Source organism: Pseudophryne corroboree, chromosome 11 (genome assembly GCF_028390025.1).
Source record: "Pseudophryne corroboree isolate aPseCor3 chromosome 11, aPseCor3.hap2, whole genome shotgun sequence".
In the NCBI taxonomy this organism is placed as follows: Eukaryota; Metazoa; Chordata; class Amphibia; order Anura; family Myobatrachidae; genus Pseudophryne; species Pseudophryne corroboree.
This window is the reverse complement of record NC_086454.1, coordinates 326679092-326695984: the sequence shown is the minus strand read 5'-3', so window position 1 is coordinate 326695984 and position 16893 is coordinate 326679092. Positions and strand designations below refer to the sequence as shown.

General features: G+C 47.8%; 1 protein-coding gene across 4 annotated transcripts in view; it reads left to right on the top strand.

Annotated features, from left to right (window-relative positions):
• LOC134969640 (Wilms tumor protein 1-interacting protein homolog) overlaps window positions 1–16893 on the top strand; it is a 156267-nt gene that overhangs the window by 100515 nt on the left and 38859 nt on the right. For all 4 annotated transcript variants that reach the window (XR_010189512.1, XM_063945726.1, XM_063945727.1 and 1 more), the window contains exons 4-7: window positions 6693–6755; window positions 8231–8361; window positions 8801–8852; window positions 13003–13071. Coding sequence is in view for 3 of the 4 variants with exons in the window: in XM_063945726.1 (XP_063801796.1) it covers window positions 6693–6755; window positions 8231–8361; window positions 8801–8852; window positions 13003–13071 (315 nt within the window). In the remaining variant the exon portion in view is untranslated. The remainder of the gene's footprint in view (window positions 1–6692; window positions 6756–8230; window positions 8362–8800; window positions 8853–13002; window positions 13072–16893) is intronic.

Genomic DNA, 16893 nt, shown 5'->3' with positions numbered 1-16893 from the left:
CCGCGGCTGCGTTTGACGGCATGGCGGTTGAACGCCAGATCCTAAAAGGGAAAGGCATTCCAGAAGAAGTCATTCCTACCTTGATTAAGGCACGGAAGGAAGTCACCGTGAAACATTATCACCGCATTTGGCGAAAATATGTAGCGTGGTGCGAGGATCGGAGGGTTCCGACGGAGGAATTCCAACTGGGTCGTTTCCTACATTTCCTGCAATCAGGATTATCTATGGGTCTCAAATTGGGATCCATTAAGGTTCAAATTTCGGCCCTGTCAATATTCTTCCAAAAAGAATTGGCCTCTGTCCCTGAGGTCCAGACTTTTGTCAAGGGAGTACTGCATATACAGCCTCCTGTGGTGCCTCCGGTGGCACCGTGGGATCTAAATGTAGTTTTAGATTTCCTCAAATCCCATTGGTTTGAACCATTGAAAAAGGGTGGATTTGAAATATCTCACATTGAAAGTGACTATGTTACTAGCCCTGGCCTCTGCCAGGAGAGTATCTGAATTGGCGGCTTTATCTTATAAAAGTCCTTATCTAATCTTCCATTCGGATAGGGCAGAACTGCGGACTCGTCCGCATTTTCTCCCTAAAGTGGTATCAGCATTTCATCTGAACCAACCTATTGTGGTGCCTGCGGCCACTAGCGACTTGGAGGACTCCAAGTTGTTGGACGTTGTCAGAGCCTTAAAAATATACATTGCAAGGACGGCTGGAGTCAGAAAATCTGACTCGCTGTTTATATTGTATGCACCCAACAAGTTGGGCGCACCTGCTTCTAAGCAGTCGATTGCTCGTTGGATTTGTAACACAATTCAACTTGCACATTCTGTGGCAGGCCTGCCACAGCCTAAAACTGTAAAAGCCCACTCCACAAGGAAGGTGGGCTCATCTTGGGCGGCTGCCCGAGGGGTCTCGGCATTACAACTCTGCCGAGCAGCTACGTGGTCGGGGGAGAACACGTTTGTAAAATTTTACAAATTTGATACCCTGGCAAAGGAGGACCTGGAGTTCTCTCATTCGGTGCTGCAGAGTCATCCGCACTCTCCCGCCCGTTTGGGAGCTTTGGTATAATCCCCATGGTCCTTTCAGGAACCCCAGCATCCACTTAGGACGATAGAGAAAATAAGAATTTACTTACCGATAATTCTATTTCTCGGAGTCCGTAGTGGATGCTGGGCGCCCATCCCAAGTGCGGATTATCTGCAATACTTGTACATAGTTATTGTTAACTAATTCGGGTTATTGTTAAGGAGCCATCTTTAAGAGGCCCTTTCTGTTGTCATACTGTTAACTGGGTTTAGATCACAAGTTGTACGGTGTGATTGGTGTGGCTGGTATGAGTCTTACCCGGGATTCAAAATGCCTCCCTTATTGTGTATGCTCGTCCGGGCACAGTACCTAACTGGAGTCTGGAGGAGGGTCATAGGGGGAGGAGCCAGTGCACACCACCTGACCTAGTAAAGCTTTACTTTTTTGTGCCCTGTCTCCTGCGGAGCCGCTATTCCCCATGGTCCTTTCAGGAACCCCAGCATCCACTACGGACTCCGAGAAATAGAATTATCGGTAAGTAAATTCTTATTTTCAAAGAAGTTGTTGGCATTATACCCTTTCCCACCAGAGGTTAGGGCGCGCTGGGAATCACCCCCTAAGGTGGATAAGGCGCTCACACGTTTATCAAAGCAAGTGGCGTTGCCGTCTCCTGATACGGCCGCCCTCAAGGATCCAGCAGATAGGAGGCTGGAAACTACACTGAAGAGTATATACACACATACGGGTGTTATACTGCGACCGGCAATAGCCTCAGCCTGGATGTGCAGTGCTGGGGTAGTGTGGTTGGATTCTCTGACTGAAAATATTGAGACCCTGGATAGGGACAGTATTTTATTGACTCTAGAGCAATTAAAGGATGCTTTTCTTTATATGCGAGATGCTCAGAGGGATGTTTGTACTCTAGCATCAAGAGTAAGCGCGATGTCCATATCTGCTAGAAGAAGTTTATGGACGCGACAGTGGTCAGGTGATGCGGATTCCAAGAGGCATATGGAAGTATTGCCATATAAAGGAGAGGAATTGTTTGGGGTCGGTCTTTCGGACCTGGTGACCACGGCAACTGCCGGCAAATCCACCTTTTTACCTCAGACCCCTTCACAACAGAAAAAGACACCGTCTTTTCAGCCGCAGTCCTTTCGCTCCTATAAAAAGCGACCAAAAGGACAGTCTTATCTGCCGAGAGGCAGAGGAAAGGGTAAGAAAGGGCAGCACGCAGCCCCTGCCCAGGAACAGAAGCCCGCCCCGGCTTCTACAAAGCCATCAGCATGACGCTGGGGCTTTACAAGCGGACCCAGGAACGGTGGGGGGTCGACTCAAGATTTTCAGCAATCAATGGGCTCACTCACAAGTGGACCCGTGGGTCCTGCAGATAATATCTCAGGGTTACATGCTGGAGTTCGAAAGGTTTCCCCCTCGCCGGTTCCTAAAGTCTGCTTTACCAACGTCTCCCTCAGAAAGGACGTCGGTTTTGGAAGCCATTCACAAGCTGTATTCTCAGCAGGTGATAGTCAAGGTACCCCTCCTACAACAGGGAAAGGGGTATTATTCCACACTATTTGTGGTACCGAAGCCGGACGGTTCGGTAAGACCTATTCTAAATCTGAAATCCTTGAACCTGTACATACAGAAATTCAAGTTCAAAATGGAGTCACTCAGAGCAGTGATAGCGAATCTGGAAGACGGGGACTTCATGGTGTCCCTGGACATAAAGGATGCTTATCTGCATGTCCCAATTTACCCCTCACACCAAGGGTATCTCAGGTTCGTGATACAAGACTGTCATTATCAGTTTCAAACGATGCCGTTTGGTTTGTCTACGGCCCCTCGGGTCTTTACCAAGGTAATGACCGAAATGATGGTTCTTCTACGAAGAAAAGGCGTATTAATTATCCCTTACTTGGACGATCTCCTGATAAGGGCAAAGTCCAGAGAACAGCTGGAAGTCGGTGTAGCACTAACCCAGGTAGTGCTCCAGCAACACGGGTGGATTCTGAATCTTCCAAAATCTCAATTGACCCCGACAACTCGTCTGCTGTTCCTGGGAATGATTCTGGACACGGTTCAGAAAAAGGTGTTTCTCCCGGAGGGAAAAGCAAGGGAGTTATCCGAACTTGTCAGGAACCTCCTAAAACCAGGAACGGTGTCAGTACATCAATGCACAAGAGTCCTGGGAAAGATGGTGGCTTCTTACGAAGCGATTCCATTCGGCAGATTCCATGCACGGACATTTCAGTGGGATCTGCTGGACAAATGGTCCGGATCGCATCTGCACATGCATCAGCGGATAGCACTGTCACCAAGAACAAGGTTGTCTCTCCTGTGGTGGCTGCAGACTGCCCATCTGTTAGTGGGCCGCAGATTCGGCATACAGGACTGGGTCCTGGTGACTACGGATGCCAGCCTACGAGGTTGGGGAGCAGTCACAAAGGGAAGAAATTTCCAGGGCGTGTGGTCAAGCCTGGAGACGTCTCTTCACATAAATATACTGGAGCTAAGAGCGATCTACAATGCTCTAAGTCTGGCAAAACCGCTGCTTCAGGGTCAGCCGGTGTTGATCCAGTCCGACAACATCACGGCAGTCACCCACGTAAACCGACAAGGCGGCACGAGAAGCAGGAGTGCAATGGCAGAAGCGGCAAGGATTCTGCGCTGGGCGGAGAATCATGTCATAGCACTGTCAGCAGTGTTCATCCCGGGAGTGGACAACTGGGAAGCAGATTTCCTCAGCAGACACGACCTTCACCCGGGAGAGTGGGGACTTCATCCAGAAGTTTTCCACATGATTGTGAACCGTTGGGAAAAACCAAAGGTAGACATGATGGCGTCTCGCCTCAACAAAAAATTGGACAGGTATTGCGCCAGGTCAAGAGACCCTCAGGCAATAGCTGTGGACGCTCTGGTAACACCGTGGGTGTACCAATCAGTGTATGTGTTCCCTCCTCTGCCTCTCATACCAAAGGTGCTGAGAATTATACGGAAAAGAGGAGTAAGAACGATACTGGTGGCTCCGGACTGGCCAAGGAGAACTTGGTATCCGGAACTTCAAGAGATGCTCACGGAGGATCCGTGGCCTCTACCTCTGAGAAGGGATCTGCTTCAGCAGGGACCTTGTATGTTCCAAGACTTACCGCGTCTGCGTTTGACGGCATGGCGGTTGAACGCCGGATTCTAAAAGAAAAGGGCATTCCAGAGGAAGTTATTCCTACCTTGATTAAGGCTAGGAAGGAAGTGACTGTACAACATTATCACCGCATTTGGCGAAAATATGTTGCGTGGTGTGAGGCCAAGAAGGCTCCAACGGAAGAATTTCAATTGGGTCGATTCTTACATTTCCTGCAAGCAGGATTGTCTATGGGCCTAAAATTGGGGTCTATTAAAGTTCAAATTTCGGCCTTATCAATTTTCTTCCAGAAGGAATTGGCGTCAGTGCCTGAAGTACAAACTTTTGTCAAAGGTGTACTACATATACAACCCCCAATAGTGCCTCCAGTGGCACCGTGGGATTTGAACGTGGTTCTAAATTTTCTCAAATCTCATTGGTTTGAGCCGTTAAAATCGGTAGAATTAAAATACCTTACATGGAAGGTAACCATGCTGTTGGCCCTGGCTTCTGCCAGGAGAGTTTCAGAGTTGGCAGCTTTGTCATACAAGAGCCCATATCTGATATTCCATTCGGACAGGGCAGAATTGAGGACGCGTCCTCAATTTCTCCCTAAGGTGGTTTCGGCATTTCACTTAAACCAGCCTATTGTGGTGCCTGCGGCTACTAGCGACTTGGAGGACTCCAAGTTACTGGACGTTGTCAGAGCATTAAAAATATATATTTCAAGGACAGCTGGAGTCAGAAAAACTGACTCGTTGTTTACATTGTATGCACCCAACAAGATGGGTGCTCCTGCGTCTAAACAGACGATTGCACGTTGGATCTGTAGCACAATCCAACTTGCACATTCTGTGGCAGGCGTGCCACAGCCTAAATCTGTAAAGGCCCACTCCACAAGGAAGGTGGGCTCATCTTGGGCGGCTGCCCGAGGAGTCTCGGCATTACAACTTTGCCGAGCAGCTACGTGGTCAGGGGAGAACACGTTTGTAAAATTTTACAAATTTGATACTCTGGCTACAGAGGACCTGGAGTTTTCTCATTCGGTGCTGCAGAGTCATCCGCACTCTCCCGCCCGTTTGGGAGCTTTGGTATAATCCCCATGGTCCTGACGGAGTCCCCAGCATCCACTAGGACGTTAGAGAAAATAAGAATTTACTTACCGATAATTCTATTTCTCATAGTCCGTAGTGGATGCTGGGCGCCCATCCCAAGTGCGGATTGTCTGCAATACTTGTACATAGTTATTGTTACAAAAATCGGGTTATTATTGTTGTGAGCCATCTTTTTAGAGGCTACTTCGTTTTGTTATCATACTGTTAACTGGGTTCAGATCACAAGTTGTATGGTGTGATTGGTGTGGCTGGTATGAGTCTTACCCGGGATTCAAGATCCTTCCTTATTGTGTACGCTCGTCCGGGCACAGTACCTAACTGAGGCTTGGAGGAGGGTCATAGGGGGAGGAGCCAGTACGCACCATGTGACCTAAAAGCTTTTTTAGATGTGCCCTGTCTCCTGCGGAGCCCGCTATTCCCCATGGTCCTGACGGAGTCCCCAGCATCCACTACGGACTATGAGAAATAGAATTATCGGTAAGTAAATTCTTATTATAAAATTGGTGTTCCAATCCTTGAGATTTCCTGGATGGTCACTGCACAGTATATATAGATAGAATATATAAATATATATATTAAACCTGCATAACAAATTTTTCACTTTGCTAGAAAGAGTGTTATTGGGCTATATAGCATTCCTGATGTATCACACTCCACAATACTTTGGCATAGGTAATGCACAGTTTTATTAAAAAGTACCTCAAAATCCACAATAAATTGAGCAGGTAACAAACGTACAAGAATATAAATATTTAAAAGCTGATCTGTCCATCATAAGAGGATCCAGGGTAGTTTCCAAACTCGTTTTGTCTTCAGTAACAAGACTTCATCATGGGGACACTATTCAAGGTACAATAAGAAGTATTTATACCCCTTGCAATGAAAAAGGAGGGGGCATGTGGAGCAAACAACGTGACCTCACTTCCTCTCATTCCTACCAGGAAGTGATTTGAAATAGCTTAGTTTTCGTGTTTCTACGATTAAAAAAAGAGACTGGGGCAATTACTATATCATCTCTCTTCTACAATTTCCTGTTAATCGATTAATAAACGAATTGGATGGCTCTGAAACAAAGAAATCTGGAATGGAACGCATTTGAGACGTATACTACATCACTTCCGGTCTAAGGAATAACAGGGATTGAGTTCCTAAACCTCAAAAATACATCGTACAACAGAACATCTAACGTACAGGTAGTTTTAATAAGTATGTATGACAGTGATTCCGTGAATAGATACTCTCAAAACGATTGTCCCTGCGCTATTTCCATGTACTTGATCGCGCTGGAATACAGGACTGTACGTTAAATGTTCTCCTAGGGGTGTAGGAGGCTCCCGTGGCATTAGCACCGTATGACAGAATGTGAGAAGACACTGAGCTTGGTATGGATGGTGTATCTATAACCTGATATTCTCTTCTCATTTCAGTATTCCGGCTTCCAGCAAACGGCAGACAAGTGTTTTGTGTGCGGTCATCTTATAATGGAAATGGTGAGCGTGGTAGTTTCCTGCATTGCAGAGGGCGGCAGTAGTAATGTCCATCTGACACTGTCCTGTATTTTAGATTTGAAAATAAAAATGCACCAACGTGTATAAGCAGCAGGTGGTATCAAGTTGTGGGCGTAACTGGTATCCATTCCCTCGTGACTAGTGGCACCACGGCATTCTAGCTCATTGACTGGCCCCGCCCACACAATGCCTCCCTCCGCTCTGTGTAGGCGATGGGTCAACTTTAAATATTTCCTAAACCACTTTTCCCACATTTTCCAAAAAAGCTGGCCGCCTCCTGTGGGACGAAGCGTAGATAGATTGTCCCTATTATAAGGGCTTATTTATACTTCACCGCCGGAGCGTAAGAAAACATTAAACAGAATTTCAGAAGAACCTGCCCGCGGGGCAAACAGAGACGTGTGTAAATAGTAGACGTATAGTAATGTGTATTTCTACGGGCGAGAAACGTCTGCCCGAACAAGCTGGGAATAAGTGAAACAACACCTTAATCTCTGTCTGATGTCGTCATGTCCTGGCACCCGAACATAGACGCATTTTTCAAATATTCTGCCTGTGTGTGCAGACATGTACAGGTCTCAGAGTAGCATGCAGGACGAACTTCCTCGTTCTGCATAGCTCATGCGTGTGTGGAATCATACATGGAACACGCTACAGCAGGGATGGGGAACCTTCGGTCCTCCAGCTGTTGTTTAACTACACATACCAGCATGCCTTGCTACAGTTTTGCTATTTGGCCATGCTTAAACTGTTGCAAGGCATGCTGGGATGTGTAGTTCAACAGCAGCTGCAGGGCCGAAGGTTCCCCATCCCTGCACTACAGGTACAACAACTGACACGTCTGATATATGGAAGGTACAACGAATGCCAGCCCTGATATATGGAAGTGTGTGTTCTGTAAAGACTGTCCTTGTTGCAGCCTCTGTTAGACACAAAGAGCTTGTCTGCAGTTACGCGTGGCTTGAGCTTAGAGTCCAAGCGTATCGTATCTGAGCAGTACGGATGGTGTAATGATAGCATTACTGCCTCACAGCACTAAGCTCATGGGCCTAACTGTGTGGAGTTTGTATATTCTCCCCGTACTTGCATGGGATTCCTCCGGGTACTCCGGTTTCCTCCCACAATCCAAAAATACACTGTTGGGTTACTTGGCTTCTGACAAAATTAACCCTAGTGTGAAAGTGTGTGCGTGTACATGTGATAGGGAATATAGAGTGTAAGCTCCACTGGGGCAGGGTCTGATGTGAATGACCAAATAGTCTCTGTAAAGCGCTGCGGAATATGTGTGCGCTATGTAATCTATAATATCTGGTTAATTCACCGGCCCCTCCAGATTATCGGCCTTTCCTCTCTGTTGCATTTCCAGCTGAGATGGCATTTAAATGCTTATGGAACAGATAAATGTAAGGACAACCCTGGTGTCTGCTGCCGGCATTCATTTGTCTGTCTCTTGTAAGATTTTGCAGGCTCTGGGGAAGTCGTATCATCCTGGCTGCTTTCGCTGCGTGGTATGTAACGAGTGCCTGGACGGTGTCCCCTTCACCGTAGACGTGGAAAACAACATCTACTGCGTGAAAGATTACCACACGTAAGAACAGCCTATTTTCCCTGGTGATTATACACCACGTTTCCAGGGGTTTAGAATGAATTGAGGAAATGCTGCTTTGTTTTAAACTTTTATAACGTTAAACCCCTCTTCTCACTTCCTAAGTGTTCTCTCTTGAAGTGTTAGCTCCACAGTCTAGCTGCTACTTGTTATGATTGGGAAAACATTTTACACCAAGAACATCAGTTCTGTAAATAATGAACAATATGGGAAACATAAATACTTCTACACCCCTCTCATTGTTACATATGTTGAGTAGAGAAATGTGGGATGCTGCAATGGGCTTCTTCCGCCTTACAGCAAATATTACTGCCGCAGCGCCCCCCCCATTCACTTGCGGTCTAATCTCAGTGAATCCTGTGCCCACGACGGAAATCACACTTTTATTAAATATATATTTTTTTCCTTTGTTCTATTTCAGAGTCTTTGCACCTAAATGTGCCTCGTGCAACCAGCCAATTCTTCCAGCGCAGGTAACGTCCGGAATGTGCCGTCTATAACTAGTAGCAGAAGGTCTACAACCAGTAGCCCTGGGCTGCAGCTCCGACCACGCATTGCAGGGGGGGAAGCCGGTCGGCACATATATTACATACATGTGATGATGTATGTAATATATGTGCTGGCTGCCTTACTCGGGATCAGCAGCTGCCGCTGTATCACTGAGCTGACGAGGCACGGGAGACCGCACTCTGCTTGTTTGTCATCTTCTGTAAGCCTGCCCCTGACTCCTGTGAGCCAATGGGAGTCATGGGGCAGGCTTACAGAAGATGATAGACAAGCAGAGTGCTGAAGGCACATATAAACATACATGTATGTATGTAATATGTGTGCTGACCGCCTCCCCCCTGCTATGTGTGGTCGGCGCTGCAGCCGCCACGGTCTAGAACGATGTAATGTCTGTGAATTGTAGGATAATGATGTCTGGTGGGGCCTCACTCCTGCTTTACATACAGCGGTGTATAATACATACCTCCCAATATTGCAGCTTCTTCTTACCTTCTCCCCTCCTTCAAAGGCCCATCGATGGCCATGCAAACCTTAGCTCCTGCTCACCACTGCCCTATTTAGTGAATGTGGCCCAGATGGGGGTATGTGATTATATTTCTGACTGGTCAGTGTATATGTGTAATAGATGCCTGCGGGTTCTCTGCTGTGTATTTTCTAGATGGCCTGTAATAACCATATAATGTATAGTAGGGTAGTTATTGCCTCCTTCATATGCAGCCTGGTGTTATAGTAGTGCTGGCCTCCCTACACGCAGCAAGTAACTTCTCTACTGAGCATTGGGTATTAGGAAGCAAAGTATACATATACCTAAGACCTCAAAAAATGAATCCCACCCACACATTTACTGACCGATGCCATTATCCCACCAAAAAAAATGTTTCTTATGAAATGGGAGCTGCCATCATACATCTCTTGTGGACAGCGAGGGACAGTTACGCGTCTCCTGGTAATGGGAACCGTTGATCAGTATAAGTGCGTAGTTATGTCACAGTAACAGGAAGGGAATTGGGGTCTTGCGCTTCAGCAGCAGCAAACGTTATATGGATCTCCCCCAGAAACACACAGGGATTAATCACAGACCTGCTCAGATGGGTTCAGTGTATGGTGATCATAGGCAAAAACACCGTGTCTCTTCACATCCTTGTGGTGGGGTGGGCATGTATACTCCGTTACACTTCTTACCAGAGCTGCCATGGAACATCCGGTGCAGACTGAATAGTGGGGGGTGATTCAGACCTGATCGTAGATGTGCTAAATTTAGCACATCTACGATCAACTTTCCTGACATGCGGGGAAACCCCCAGCACAGGGCTAGTACGCCCCGCATGTCAGGCCGTACCCCGTCGCACAAGTACAAAAGCATCGAATGCCTGCGTTGCCCGGAACACGCCCCCTAAACGGCAGCCGTCCCGCCCAGCGACCGCCTCTGCTTGTCAATCGGGCAGAGGCGATCGCTAGCCTAAGACGGCCGTCGGCTGTCTGGCATGCGCCGGCGCACTGCGGTGCATGCGCAGTTCAGACCCGATCGCTGCTGTGTGAAAACGCAAAGCAGCGAACGGGTCTGAATGATCCCCAGTGTCTTCTAGATTATTACGTGTGGAAATCTCCTTTTGTGATTGGAATTGCTCTAATATCCCTTTAATTAGGGACTCGCATTAATTACACAGGTTCTGTGTGTGATTAAAGCCAGGCAACAGGGACTAGCTAAATGATCATACAGAATAGATCCCACTGTTATAATAGAAAAGAACACAATTATCCTGTATGGTAAGAGACAGTGTTCCCCAGTGAGTAACACGTTAGTGTACTGGAGTAAGGAAAGACTCACAACCACAGACGCTCTTATCAAAGTATGTAAAACTTATCCTTTATTAATGTCACAATATGTACTATTTATGTTTCTTGTGGAATTATCTACCTGTGATATTTTGTACCTCCTATTGTGACGCATACAAAAAGACTTACATTTATATAAAAGCGGAACACCCGACTCCCCCCCCCCACCTCCCCCCCCCCTTGATTCTTTTTCTCTACTCAGTATGCTGAATTGCAGACTTAGCCAGCCACAGCCGTAGTTCATGTGTACCTAATTAAAGGGATATTACGGCAGGATGGCGGTCATTAGGTCGACATGAGTTAGTACGACTTACATTGGGTTTGGTCAACATGAGTTTCACAATATTTTTTATTTATTTTTTGACCTTTTTCACAATCCACGTGGACTAAAACTGGGAGTGGTGACCTGTGCCAAGCGCAGCGAGGCACCCTGCCCGAAGCATGGCGAGCGAAGCGAGGGGTCACTGTGCACTAATTGGGTTTCCCCGTCACTTTTTGAAGAAAACAACATGTAAAAAAATAAAATAAAATAACGTCGACCTTTTTCCATGTTGACCTAATGACCATGTCGACCTAGCGATCATGTCTGCCTAATGCATGTCGACCCAGTGTATGTCGACCTAATGAACCACACCCATTACAGCAATCCTGCTTTAGATATTTCCATACATACCCCTTCCACCAAATACATAATGCTCTGCTCCAATATAACCCCTTCCACAAGGCAACTTATGCTCTGCTCCTAACCTCTCCACTACATAATGCTTCACCCCTGAACTCCCCACTTACAGGCCTTCTAACATGACCCATTCCACCCGCTACATCATGGGTCTTCAACCTGTAGCCGTCCAGCTGCTGTGAAACTACACATCCCAGCATGCCATGCCACAGTTTTGCTATTAAGGTATGCTAAAACTGAGGCAGGGCATGCTGGGATGTGTAGTTCCACAGCAGCTTGAGGCCCGCAGGTTGACGACCCATGCTGTACTTCCCACTTACCGATCCTCCGACACACTACATAATGCTCCACTCCTGAACGTTTCACTTACAGATATTCCAACGTGATCCCTCCTGCGTGTTATCTAATGCTCCACTTTTGAACTTCCCACTTACACAGAGGTTCTCAGATGTGATCCTCAAGGCACCCAATGGTCTAGATGCTTGGCCACAGGTGACTTGATTAGCACCTCAGTCGATTTGATATAACGATCTGTGCTGAGCCATGGATTTACCTAAAACCTGGAACTTTGGGGTGCCTTGAGGACTAGGTTTCAGAATCTTTGCACTTACAGATTCTCCAAAATGATCCTTCCCACCAGCTACGTAATAGTCCACTGCTGAACTTCCCACTTACAGATCCTCCAACACTCCTTTCCACCTGGTACCAATGTTTTGCTCCTAAGCTTTCCACGTGGTATATAATGCCCTGCTCCTGAGTTTCCGACCTGGGGGTAAATTTACTAAGATGGGAGTTCTATTGAAGATGGGATGTTGCCCATAGCAACCAATCAGATTCTACTTCTCATTTATCTAGCACCTTCTAGAAGATACTTGGAATCTGGTTGCTATGGGAAACATCCCATCTTAAATAGAACTCCCATCTTAGTCAATTTAGCCCCTGGTGTGTAATGCTGTACTCCGCATGTTCCCACTTACACCCCTCCCACCAGGAGTGTAACGTTCCGCTTCCTACTGACCGAGCCTACATGTCCCCTCCACCTCACTACATACGGGATGTAGTTATGTTGCCGGCAGTTGGGATCCCACCGTTCAGGATACCGACGCCGGAATCTCGACCACTGACAATGCCGCCAGCCGGAATCCCGGCTAACGGGCTATTCCCACTCGTGGGTGTCCATGACCACTGTAGAGTGGTAACGGAACCTGTGGCGAGCGCAGCGATGATATCAGTTACTGGTCCCGGCCATGTCAGGCCTTGGTAATTGGTCTGGGGAGAGGAGCTGCGTATTTCGGGATTAGATATAGGTATTTTAGGAGCAGTGTGAGAAGCATTCCCAGCACTAGTGTAGACAAGTCTCACAGATCACAGCGTTCCGCAAGCCTCAGTCACCGCTTTGCATGATCTTCATATTCTTACAGCAGCCTGACATGTTTAATTGTTCTGTACTGCCGGGGGGCACTGGGGGGAGGGGGGCAGCGTGGGTCCTTCCAGCGAGGAAATCAGTCATGGGGGCTAAAAATAGACCCAGCGGAATGCAGGAGGCAGCTGTGGTTTGGGACGGACAGGTTGTCATTCTGTTACCTGCCTTTCCCTCACAGGGGTCGGAGGAGACGATCAGGGTTGTTTCCATGGACAAAGATTACCACGTGGAGTGTTATCACTGTGAGGTAAGTCCCGGGCTCCGCCTGTCCCTCTTCTCTATCGTGTGCTTTTCATGTAGGGTTCGTCCTGCTACGTTGTACTGAGCGCAGATCGTGTTTACAGGTTACAGTATGGCACAGCATAAATCTGTGTCCTGGTTCTAGCATTGTGACCCCAGAGATCACAATGATAGAGGTTTCTTGAAATCCTCGTCTTATCTCAATCCAACATGCAGTTCTAATAGGCGATCACATGACTGCGCAGTGCCGCCTCCCCCCTGTGACATCATCATTGTGGTGCTGCTTGTCTGAATCATGTACATAAAATACCTGCAGGAAGTTGCACTAAGTGGAATTTGAATGAATTGATGATATAGGAAAATAAATAAAACCAATGTAATTTTATTAGGCAAAAGTACAGGTAAATGAGACCTAGGGCCTAATTCAGCATGGATCGCTATTCAGAGAAACCGCAAATCGAACGATTATTGAACGACTGCACAAGGGGTAATAGTGACAGAAAATCATCGTAATCGCAATGTAGCCGCTGTTTGACTGACAGGAAGCCTGCGTTTCTGGGTGGAAACCTGCCGTTATCTGAGTGTGTTAGAAAAAGTGCAGGCGTGCCCAGGCGTTTTTGGGGAGGGTGTCTGATGTCAGCACAGACCACTTCCAGGCCCCCTCTGTCGCAGCTTATTGGCAGCCTCAGATCTACTCACGTTTGCTCAGACGGTAAAGATTCTTTGGTGTTCCGGGTGCCTAGCGATCTGCGCTGTATTCGCAGTTATGCACAGGGCGGTTTTACTTCCTGTTGAGGCTGCGCCTTTCTACTCGCAGACAACTGCAGTTTCTCTGAAGAGCGATCCATGCTGAATTAGGCCCATAATGTTATATTCCTCCTACATCGGGGTATTCAACATGCAGCACATCCCAGCATGCTCTGAGACAGTTGTGCTGTTAGGGCATGCTGGGATATGTAGTTCCACAGCAGATAGAGGGACATAGAAGCAGCCATAGAATTTGATTGCAGATAAGAACCACTTGGGCCCATCTTGTCTGGCCCCTTTTTAAGCTTTTGGTAACCTCAACCCTATTTCTCATATGTCCTAGCAGATGCTGGGGACACCAAAAGAACCATGGGGTTTAGACGGGATCCACAGGAGACATGGGCACTTTAAGACTTTGAAAGGGTGTGAACTGGCTCCTCCCTCTATGCCCCTCCTCCAGACTCCAGTTTTAGAATTGTGCCCAGTGAGGCTGGATGCACTAAGGGGAGCTCTACTGAGTTTCTCTGTAAAGACTTTTTGTTAGGTTTTTTATTTTCAGGGAGGCTGCTGGCAAGTCTCCCTGCTTCGTGGAACCTAGTGGAGAGAAGTATGACCAACTTCTAGTGAGTTCAAGGGCTCTGCTTCTAGCTGACAGGACACCATTAGCTCCTGAGGGTTTGATCGCTGGGTACGCTCAGATGCTCGCTCCCACAGCCTGCCGTCACCTGACGTGTGAGTAACCGAAGAAAAGAAGACTTCTCTTCAGAGACTGCATTTTCACGAGGTACCACACAGCGGGCAGACGCTGCGCGCCAAGCTCCTACTCACACAGCACTGCGGGGTGGGAGGGGATGGGGGGGCCTGGGCAGCTAAAAACTACCTCATTTAACACAGTGGCAAGAGGGGACATTAGTACCGCGGCTCTGTCCCATCCCCCGCCAGTATAACATCTAGAAAGCGGGACAGAAGCGCGCCATTAAGGGGGCGGAGCTTCTCCCTCACAGCTCACGGCGTCATTTCCTCTCCTCAGGCTGCAGAGACGCTGGTCCTCCACACACACTGACAAGTACCAGGGGTGTAAAGCGGAGGGGGGAGGCATATAATTGGTGCAGTGTATATGTGATAAAAGCGCTATAGGTCTGAGGCATTGTATTGGCAATTTTTTTTACCCGTTTTTTTCAGCGCAGGGTGTGAGCTGGCAAATCCCCTCTGTGTCTCTCTGACAGACTTTACTGTGGGTCTGTCCCCTATATGCCTGGTGTGTCTATGGGTGTTTGGTGCTCGAGTGTCGACATGTCTGGGGCTGAAGGCTCTTCCCAGGACATGACTGTATTGGGGACGCAGACGGCTGCGGGGGTGACCCTGTCGGCACCGCCGACACCTGATTTGGTAAATGTGTTAAACGCCTTGAATGCTAATGTGGCTCTTATTAGTAAGAGGATAGATAAGTCTGAGTCGCAGACCAGGCATGGAAAAAATCTGTGGAAGATATGCTATTGCAAAGTCAGGTCCCCTCAGGGTTACAAAAATGTACGTTGGCCCAAGTGGCAGACACTGATACCAACACGGACACTGATTCTAGCGTCGACTATAGCGATTCCAGGTTAGACCCAAAATTGGCAAAGAGCATTCAGTACATGATTGTGGCGATTTAAAGAGGTATTGAAGATCACTGAGGACCCGGCTGTCCCTGATAAAAGGGTCTGTATGTATAAAGAAAGGAAACCTGAGATAACGTTTCCTCCCTCTCATGAACTAAACATGCTTTTTGAAAAAGTTTGGGAAGGTCCTGACAGGAAGTTTCAGATTCCCAAAATAATTATGGCAACTTATCCGTTTCCCTCGACGGATAGGGAAAAGTGGGAGTCACCCCCCACTGTGGACAAGGCCTTATCTAGGTTGTCTAAAAAGGTGGCTCTCCCATCACCTGACACAGCGGCCCTGAAGGATCCTGCATATCGTAAACAGGAAACTACATTGAAGTCCATTTATGTGACCACAGGCACACTACTCCGACCTGTCATTGCGTCTGCGTGGGTAAGTAGTGCTATCGAAAAGTGGGCAGATAACTTGTCATCTGATATAGATACCCTAGATAGGGATAGTGTCCTCTTGATGCTGGGTTATATCAAGGACGCTGCAGCATACCTTAAGGAAGCTGTGAGAGTTATTGGTCTTTCTCTGACGTCCTAGTGGATGCTGGGACTCCGTAAGGACCATGGGGAATAGCGGCTCCGCAGGAGACAGGGCACAAGAATAAAAGCTTTAGGATCAGGTGGTGTGCACTGGCTCCTCCCCCTATGACCCTCCTCCAAGCCTCAGTTAGATTTTTGTGCCCGAACGAGAAGGGTGCAGGCTAGGTGGCTCTCCTGAGCTGCTTAGAATAAAAGTGTATTTTAGGTTTTTTATTTTCAGTGAGTCCTGCTGGCAACAGGCTCACTGCATCGTGGGACTAAGGGGAGAAGAAGCGAACTCACCTGCGTGCAGAGTGGATTGGGCTTCTTAGGCTACTGGACATTAGCTCCAGAGGGACGATCACAGGTTCAGCCTGGATGGGTCCCGGAGCCGCGCCGCCGGCCCCCTTACAGAGCCAGAAGAGCGAAGAGGTCCGGTGAAATCGGCGGCAGAAGACGGTCCTGTCTTCAGACTAAGGTAGCGCACAGCACCGCAGCTGTGCGCCATTGCTCTCAGCACACTTCACACTCCGGTCACTGAGGGTGCAGGGCGCTGGGGGGGGAGCGCCCTGAGACGCAATATAAACAGATAATACCTTAGGTTGGTAAAAGAATACATCACATATAGCTCCTGGGCTATATGGATGTATTTTAACCCCTGCCATTTTTACAGAAAAGAGCGGGAGATAAGGACGTCGTGAAGGGGCGGAGCCTATCTCCTCAGCACACAAGCGCCATTTTCCCTCACAGCTTCGCTGGAAGGACGGCTCCCTGACTCTCCCCTGCAGACCTGCTACAGAATCAGGGTAAAAAAGAGAAGGGGGGGCACTATTGGCAGCTAAAAATAATATAAACAGCAGCTATAAGGGAATAACACTTATATAAGGTTATCCCTGTATATATATATA